At 32.6% G+C, this 9,940-nt stretch overlaps 1 protein-coding gene across 1 annotated transcript in view; it reads right to left on the minus strand.

Annotated features, from left to right (window-relative positions):
• LOC131913844 (protein transport protein Sec61 subunit gamma-like) overlaps window positions 1-8,703 on the minus strand; it is a 34,151-nt gene extending 25,448 nt beyond the window's left edge. Inside the window, exon 1 of the mRNA XM_059266609.1 lies at window positions 8,641-8,703. Within this exon, the coding sequence (XP_059122592.1) occupies window positions 8,641-8,703 (63 nt within the window). The remainder of the gene's footprint in view (window positions 1-8,640) is intronic.
• Window positions 8,704-9,940: the final 1,237 nt, after the last annotated feature.

A 9,940-nucleotide genomic window follows, 5' to 3' on the forward strand; every position in this document is an offset into this window, starting at 1 on the left:
TAAATCCACAAATAAAATGAATGGATATTTAATCTTTTGTTTTAGGTATGGATTTTGTCTTTCTTTTTTCTTGTATTGTTACTCTTTTATGCCCTAGGCAATCAGTAACATACGTCAGGGAATGTAAAGAGATAGACTTCCAAAAATATTACTGATTTTGTATTTAATGGCTTGGAACAGCAAATTTAATTAATCTCCAATATTAAAAATGACCCTTCAGAGGTGAATATACTGCCTGGAAATTTTTATGCTTTTAAAGGTTATGAAATTTTGAAACTATACAAAATTAATCATATGTTGCTTATCCATTAAATCATGAAGAATGACGAACTTCTAAATGCTTCCATTGCATTCACAACAAACACTGAAATGTGGTTTTGGTGTTCAATACCGGAGTTACTTGCAATTTTTTTTTTTTTTTTTGGCAACCCAGTACTTTTTGTGGTTTCTTCACAACTTCATTCTGTGTCTCATTTTAATATTATTGAACTAATAGCTAAAAGTTTATATTGCTAACATAAGAATTCATTTTTTTTTTATTTTTTGAAGACGTAACTCTTCCTGACTGCATATTACAATTCTTTGTTTTCATACTGAATTTGAAATATCTTATAATGGATAAAAAAAAATGAGCTAGATAATTTTATCTTTTATTTTTTGACTCAATCCTAAATTGAGACTACAAAAAAATATATACTATTTTAGTTTAAGAAATACAAACTGAGGTATAGTGAAATAATTGTGTTCATTCTCTATCATACCACAGAATTGACTATATTTTTGACTCAATGGCAAAATATTTTTCGGTGTTCATTTTAAATATGCTATTTCCTTTTTCAGAGTAATTGCTCTCTGAATTTTTATCTTGTTCATTTTAATAATAAATATATTAGTTTATAATTATAATTTTAAACAAAACATGACTAAATTATTATTAAGAACATTAGTTTGAACAATAGTTTTAATTCCAATTTTTAATGCACATGCGTGCCTTCAACAGAAAATGTACCCGCAAGATTTGTGAAAGAGCTCGATGTGTTAGTCAGCATTACAGGACAATGGTATGCACTAAACTTTCTGTTTATTTGTTTTAATAAGATAATGTAAATCTTCTGAGGATGGAGCATAATCTCACTCTGAAAGCCTAGATACACAGCTTCATTCTGACATCCTAGGTAGCCTGAGGCAAGTTAATTAATCTTTCTGTTGAACTCATTTTTAAATTGAGAATAAGAATAATCCCTAGAATTAATATGAAGGTTTAATTAGGTTAATGCATGTAAAATGTTTGGCAAAGTGCCTGGCTGGCATTAAATGCACTCTAAATAAATATTAGTTATTTTTATGAAAGGAACAAGATGGATTATATAGTAATATTATTTAATATTACTAAACTTTAAGCAATATTACATATAGAAAAATTGTAATAAATATGAGCACTTCCATTTGTATTGGTTTATGCATTGCTAACTCACTTTAGCTTTAGGAAAATGAGACAAGTTTTGTATATACTTAAAATATGTAAGAACTGGGATGGAGAGATGGGTCAGAGTTTAAGAGCACTGACTGCAGCACTGACTGCTTTTCCAGAGGACTCAGGTTCAAATCCCAGCACCCACATGGCAGCTCACAACCATCTGTAACTCCAAGATCTGACACCCTTACACAGACATACATACAGGCAAAACACCATTGTACATAAAATAAAAATAAATAAATTATTTTAAAAATACATAAGAACAAACTGATATTAAAACTAAATAAAAGATTTGAGGAGAAATCAGGGATAGAGTAGAAATAACCGTTAAAATACTTGATCATAAACTTGATCTAATTATGTTTAATAAATATGCAAGAGATATGACTTCTTAAAAAATATCTTGAATAATAAATAGAAAGGAAATGTGTCACTCAACTGTATTCTGTGATATAGTTGATATATTGAAAAGGAACTGTAAGATTTTCTTGTGTTCAGAAAATTTTTCCATGGTTAGATAAAACTGAGCAGAATATGATAGGTGCTACACTTAGTTTTTGTGGACTTATAACGTCAAATGAAAAGCACAGACATTTCCAATGAGAAAAATGGGTAACTTATCGCAATTGAAGAGTACCTCATTTAAAGAGACATAAGCGCCAAGAGAAGACCGTGGGTCACTTTTAAATAAACAATGCCTGCCTCAGAATTTTTTCCTGGTCCTCATCAAGCTTTGGAATCAGTATTTCTTTATTTTTGTCAGGGGTTCTTTTACATTTTTAGTGAGTGTCTTGACAGGAAGCCCTGACTGGCCTGGAATTTGCTGTATAGATCAGGCAGGCCTGGAACTCATAGAGTTCCACTGTCTTCTCTCTCTCGTGAATTGGGATTAAGTGCATATACCACCATGCTTTTCCCTGGAGTTACTGTTCATTGCAATTTTATATAATAGAAAGAGAATGTAAGCAATGAGAACAAAGAAACATGTTCAAATTTGACTGTAATGTCTTTTTCAAAATATTTTTGGATGGAATAGGAGGACAGATATAATGCACTCAAGAATTCTCAGATTAAGCCGGGCGGTGGTGGCGCACGCCTTTAATCCCAGCACTCGGGAGGCAGAGGCAGGCGGATCCCTGTGAGTTCGAGGCCAGCCTGGTCTCCAAAGCGAGTTCCAGGAAAGGCACAAAGCTACACAGAGAAACCCTGTCTCGAAAAAAAAAAAAAAAAAAAAAAAAGAATTCTCAGATTAACAGGAAATTAATTAGCTCTACCTTGTAAGAGATTTGTTAGAACATGGTTGTTTTACAAATATTTTCTAAAATATTGTATATTAAAAATCATTTCCCCTTATTCTTTACTCCTTATAAATCTTACCATAAGCCCCTCCATCCTCTCTTTCAAGTCCATGGCCACTTTCTTCATTAATTGTTGTTACAGGCAAATAAATAAATAAATAAATAAATAAATAAATAAATAAATAAATAAATAAATATGATGTGTGTATGTTACAGACAAATATATATATATAAATGTATATATGTATTTCTTATGTGTATATATATATATACTTATATGTTTTCTAAATTACATACATATTTCTTAAATTCAACTCAGTCTGTATAATGTTACTTGTATACGTTTTCAGGGCTAACCATTTGTTTTGAATAACCAGTTGGTATGCTCTTCCCTAAGTAAGACTAATTCTCCAACTTTTAGCATTTCTTAGTTATCTGTGTTTCTTTGTGTAGGGTTTAAGAAATAATAAAGACAATAAAATAAAGATGTGTTCCCATTGTACATGATTATTACATTAGGAACTGTATTAAGCATGACATTGTATATATGGATACACACACACACACACATACACACATATATATGTATACAATATTGACATTCTTTTACCTAAATATGGAGGAAAGGTGAGTTAATTTTTCTGGTTTATCTTCTTGATTATTTTTAATTAATTGCTGTTAATTAATATAAATATAAATATAATTATATACATTAACACATTATATACAATATATGTGAAATATTTATATCATAATTTTTATAACATAAATATTTTGTAACTTAAATAATGCTTAAATGTAACTAGCAAAACACATTCCCTGAGCACCTTCAGTGAATATCATAAATTCTAGGAGCCCAATATTGCCTATTTGCCTGTAGGACATACTAAAACCTTATGATTTATGAACTTAAAATGTTCAAACATGACATTCAGAAGAGAAGACTTAAATTAGCAATCAAACATGAAACTAAGTTCAAGAGTCATTGAATAATTCAAGTATGGGAAAATTTTTGGACGGTTATCAGAAACAAGAGAAAGCTCTCACCATGTGCTACTGGGAAGAAAAATCTGACTTTATCTTTTTTTAAGTTTTATTTATTTTTATTTTATATACATTGGTGTTTGCTTACATGTATGTCTGTGGGAAGGTACCAGATCTGCTGGAACTGAAGTTAGAAATAGTTGTGAGCTGTCATGTGTGCTGGGACTGGAACCCAGGTCCTCTGGAAGAACAGCAAGTGCTCTTATCCACTGAATCATCTTCCCAGCCCCCTGAATTCATCCTTTAAAGTGGAGCTGCTTCTTACTGCAAAGAAGAGGGAGGTAACTTTGCATGTCCAAAAAGCAGAATTATAAATATGGCCTAAGAAAGTGGATGAAACTTACATCCTGAGTACACAGTATGTTTATTTATTTATTTATTTATTTATCTATCTATTTATTTTTATTAATTCTTTAATTATTTTGAGATTCTAAACAGCACAGTTAATCATGGAGTGTCTTATTTTTTGTAATATTTATATATGCATAATACCTTTTTTATATATCTCATAATTGAGGCTTATGTGTTGTTTCTATATTCTGTTATAGGTAAGTACATATTTTAAAAAGTTTTTGTCATGTTAAATGATTAAACAGCATGCTCTTCCTATTGCTGAGTGACAAAAACTTTTTTTGCATTTTTGAAAGTGTTCTATTTTCAATGACATGACAAAGGAAAGCATTAAAATAAATCTAATTCAAATAAGAATATAGACATGTCTAGATTAACTGATTCACTTTCCTTCAAGACTTTCCTGTCAGTGTCAAAAACAATAGAATATAAGTGAGACTACATGGTCCCAACTGATAAGGAGAGAAATGAAAACAAAAAAGTTTTGGGCATTTTCAGAGTGTATGTGTGACTGGATATATATGTATTAAACCCCTGCCTTTTTCTTTTCCTTTTTATGATGCAAAGCTAATTCTTTATGCTACTAAATTTACCAGGCCATGGAAAATGTAATGTATATTTAGGAAATTTTGTATAAACTTCCTCAATTATATAGTAGTATATATTGACAAGAACACTAATTACATACTAGAATATCTAATAAAGACATCAGGAAACTTCTGCATAACTTGGATTTCTTTGACCTCCTCCACGCATAGCTGCTAAGAAGTTGAGTCCTGTGACTGATTCACAGACCATTGCTGCTGCCATGTTCTTCAATTTCTTCTTTAGTTTTAGACTTATTGGAGAATCACTCATTGCTTTCGTAGGAATTATTGTTGACTCCTCTAGTAAGGCTCAAATTTCTCAAGCAGGGGCTCATATTAATTCCATAATGAATACACATGCCATATTCAATTCACTTTATAAAGGCAATTTTTGATTTTGGCTAATGATAGCGATTCAAGTAAAACATTGCCATTTTCTTTCTTTTCAAAATCCAAGGAGAAATGTACAAATAAAAAAGAGAAAAAATTTCAAGCTATTTTGTGTATACAAATACATAAATGTTTGAAATGTGTGTGTGTGTGTGTGTGTGTGTATATATATATATATATATATATATATATATATATATATATACTGTATGGTACAGTCTATATGTTGGAATCATCATTTACTTTATATCGTTTCAATATTTCTTCCCTTTCCCTTTCTTATTCTTAGGGGAAAGCCAGGGAAGAAGATTTAAGTAGGGAGGAGAAATATCTCTCTCTCCATGTCTATATCTATCTATATCCATATCTATATCTATATCTATCTATAATCTATCTATCTATATAGGTAGATGATGATGATAGATAGACAGATGTCAGATAGATAGATAGATAGAATAATACATAGGCTTATGCACATATGTGTGTAGTTGGTTTCTTTTTTTCTCTTTGGGGCCTGCCACCTAGCTCCTAAATAAATACATGAAGATTTATTCTTGCTTATGAATGCCTGGTCTTAGTTTGGCTTGTTTCTAGCCAGCTTTTCTAACTTAAATCATCCTGTTTCTATTTAACTACATTTTGCCTCTGACTTTTTTACTCTCTTTATTCTACATATCATCCTTTCCTTCTTACTCCATGGTTGGCTATGTAGTTGGGTGGCTGGTCCCTGGTGTCATCCTCTTCTTCTCATTTTTTCCCTTCTACCTCTTCTCTCAAGCCAAGATTTCTCTTCCTATTTATTCTCTCTGCCTGGCAGCCCTACCTATTCCTCCCGCGCATAGCTATTGGCTGTTCAGCTTTTTATTAGACCAATTGGATACTTTAGGAAGGCTAAAGAACATGGATTTACATAGTCAAAAAATGTAACATAAAAGAATGCAACAAATCTTTGCATCATTAAACAAGTATTCCACAGCATAAACGAATATAACACATCTTAAACTACTATTCCAAACATATATGTATAAATACATACATACACTACACTATACTCACACACATACACACACATATCTATATCTATATCTATATCTATATCTATATCTATATCTATATCTATCTATCTATATCTATATCTATATCTATATCTATATCTATCTATCTATCTATCTATCTATCTATATATATATATATATATATATATATAGAGAGAGAGAGAGAGAGAGAGAGAGAGAGTTTTATCACAGGGTGTGAAAACGCTAATCAAGAGCCTTGGAGTGTCTAACAGAATGTCAGTGCCTTGAAAGAAAAACCTAGCTTTGAAATTTTGATCAGTGAGATTTAGAAGACTTAAAAAACTCTATAGGCCATTGTCAATGTTGTTGGTTTCCTTTCAGAACTTGAAGGTAAGATCCTATTACTAGAGACACTACAACAATGCAGACACTTGACTTTGGTTAATTAAGATGAAAGACATAACCTGGAAGCCATCTCAGTAGAACCTAGGTCTCATAGTATCAGAAATTACTATGCAAAATCTCAGAGGAGAAAGTCATTCAATAATCTTAATACCTGTATAGCTTGCAAACCATGGGTGGTACAATAATGGCACTTATGTGTTAGGGCTAATCCACAGATGTTTAATTGTACTTTAGAGCCACTAAGTTGGTGGTAATTCATTCCTGAAACCTTAAACCTGATGGTCTACCCTTGAGGTCATAGATCCTATTACTATCATTTTCCTAGATGATTGATTTCTCATTGTATTCTCAACAGTTTATCCTTATGTTGGAAGACAAGTGTAGCTTTCATACCTTACCAAAGAAACTTATTTGTTTCTAGTAGGTATAGGGATACTACAGAGATCCATAGTGTTATCTAACATTTGTTTGTTGCAAAATTATCAAAAAGTCCTGGTCCCATTGTAAGTGGTTCCCCAAACAGATCTAGTCACATACCTGTCATCCACATTGAGAAGGCCTAATTTAGTTCCATGCATTTTTCCTAGCTAACAGGCCAAAGTCCATGAGCTGCCACCAGTTTGTGTTAGCTGTCTCTGGTTTTCTCCATAATGGTCTTGACCTCACTTGTTCCTGTGATTCCTCCTCCCTCTCTTCAACTGAAGCCTAGCAATTCATCCAAGTGCTTGGTTATGGATCACTGCATCTGCTTCCATCAGTTACTGGATATAGTTAGAGTATTCACTATTTTGATTATAGGGGAAGGTAAATCCAGGCATTCTCTTCACTATTGCTAGGAGTCTTAGCTGAAATGGCTTTTTAGAACACATTCCCTAGGGTGGAATACCTTGCTCAGCCTTAACACACAGGGGAGGGAGAGGGGCTTGGTCCTGCCTCAACTTAGTATGCCAGACATTGTTGACTCCCTAAGGGAGGCCTTACCCTTTCTGAGGTGTGGATGAAGGGTGGGATAGCAGGAGTAGGGGGGTGGGAGGAGGAGGGTGGGGAGGAACTGAGATGGTATGCAAAATAATAAATAATTAAAAATAAATTTAAGAAAATCATAGACAAATGGATCTTTAAGACAGTATTCATATCTTCATTTCATTTGTCATCATATGTTTTTTGAAATTTGCTATGTTATTGAAATCACTGACCAATCTATGATCTGCTCCTATGTCTCAGAGTACAAAGTACATTTTGAAGTTTACATACAGAGTGTCCCTGTTATAAGTAAGACTAAGAATACAGAATGCAGGTAAACTATAAGTCAAGTGTTTTTGAGCACCTAATGAGTGAGCAAATATCATTAACCACCTTGGGCTATGATAGATTGAACTCTGATTAAGCAGTGGAATATAAAGGAGTTAATGACTTGCTGACATAAAAATTATGGTAGAGTAGGATGCCAAAGACAAAACTATCTGCTTTTATTTCTCTAATCTTTACCTCTAATGAACTTCCAATAAAACTTTCAAAAGAAAATGGAGAATCAAGGAATAAGAAAGACATATGGAAATGATATGATTACCCTCACCAAATAGACTATGGATTTGATTGTGTGTCTGTGTGCATTATATAAATCAAAAATAGTACCAACGTTGAGGGGGACTGAGAGAAAAATTGAAGTAATTGGAATACCAGGGTAATGTACCTCCTAGTGAGGGACAGAGAAAGGTAAGTTTGTAAAAGGGAGCAATTAACTCAACTGAGTATGGCATCAAGCAAAATCAGAAGAGCTGTTTGATGTTTAACGTTTGTCCTAAAAGTTTATTATCACTTGGAAAGTCATTTTAAATAAAGTGAGAAATATCAAAGCTAAACTGAAGGTTCATTATATTATCTAGGATATGTGGTATAAGACTGAGAAAGCCCACTAATGTTTTTTGAACATTATTTCTGAAATATAGAAGACATGTTAATGGAATCGTAATGCATAAATTTTTGGTGTTCAAAAAGAAAAATATATTATTAAGATAGTGAGCCATCCTTTCTAGGAATGTCTCCCAAGTGTATTTGAACATGAGACTTACCATTGACAGACTCTCCAGATGCAACCCCCAGGTCTCCTGCTGATTATCTTCCTTAGGAATCATGTTTGGCTCTAATGAGACAAAGGCAATCTTTGTGCTGCTTCAGATCACTTTTGCTAGTAAGCCAATTCATGCAGCATGCATTTGAATAAAAGAATTCCAGGTCAGGTCATCAGCAACTTGGGTACAGACAGTTGTAAATGTGAAAGCAATATTACACTGCCCCCTCCACTGAAACCACAGAAGTTTTGACAACACTCACACTCAGTTGTAGCACATGGACCAATATCTTGCACTTATTTCTCTTATTTTTACTTGAAGATATACCTTGGATTCAAAGCAATACAGACTTTTTGTTATCCTAAGTATATTGAAAGAGTTTATTCCTGTTATTCTTGAGTTCGTGTACTTTATAAATTAATTAAAGCAAATATATTTGTTGTATTAATACATTCCCTCGTGGAGGGGCAGGGAAGGTCATTAGAACTTGGAAGTAAACAAAATGTCATGTATCTGGGAAAGGAGAAATTTGCAAGGTTTTCAAGGTTCCCTCCCCAACTCTATAGAAAGCAAAGCAACAGATAATGGAAGGAAATCTGACTAATGATGCTGTCAAGCAGAAATTCCTGGACCTTTTGAGCTGCCTGCAGGTTATTGTTCCAGCTACCACCAATGTTGGTGTATGATTTTCAGTGTTGCAGCTGGATTTTAGTCATTCCATATCCTGAAAGTAATCTTTCATCAGTAGTCATTTTAGTAATGACAATAAAAAGCCATTGGTTCTCCATGTTCAACTTTGGTCTTTCATGGGTTCCCTCTCTGGGGTGGGTCTGTGTGTTTTTGTGCATGTGTTATGTCTCCCCAAGAAAAGTCTCTTGGACAACAATAATTAAGAAGACTATTTTAAACTTACTTTAAATAATTTAAAGATTATTTAAATATTGAATACCACATAAAATTGCTAAAAAAATCTATGTACATATTTATACAGAAAGAGGGAAATTATAAACTATAATTCTAAGAGCTAACAAGTTCAATGTCCTCAGAAAGTACAGAAAATTAACATAATTGCAAATAAATGATTAATCTACAGCCATTGAATTTTTCTATTTTGGCTGGCACATACTTTGATCACTTTGTCATATGATGATATGTTTTAATATCACTTTCAAGAAAGTCATTAGAAAGAAAATTTATCTCTTCCTCTGGCATGGTAAAGTTGTATATTCTTTTTTAGCATTTTATATAAAAGCATAATGGTAACTATTATTTATAGCAGTATATGGTTTTATTCTCTTTG

The sequence above is a fragment of the Peromyscus eremicus genome, chromosome 6 (assembly GCF_949786415.1).
Source record: "Peromyscus eremicus chromosome 6, PerEre_H2_v1, whole genome shotgun sequence".
Classification (NCBI taxonomy): Eukaryota; Metazoa; Chordata; class Mammalia; order Rodentia; family Cricetidae; genus Peromyscus; species Peromyscus eremicus.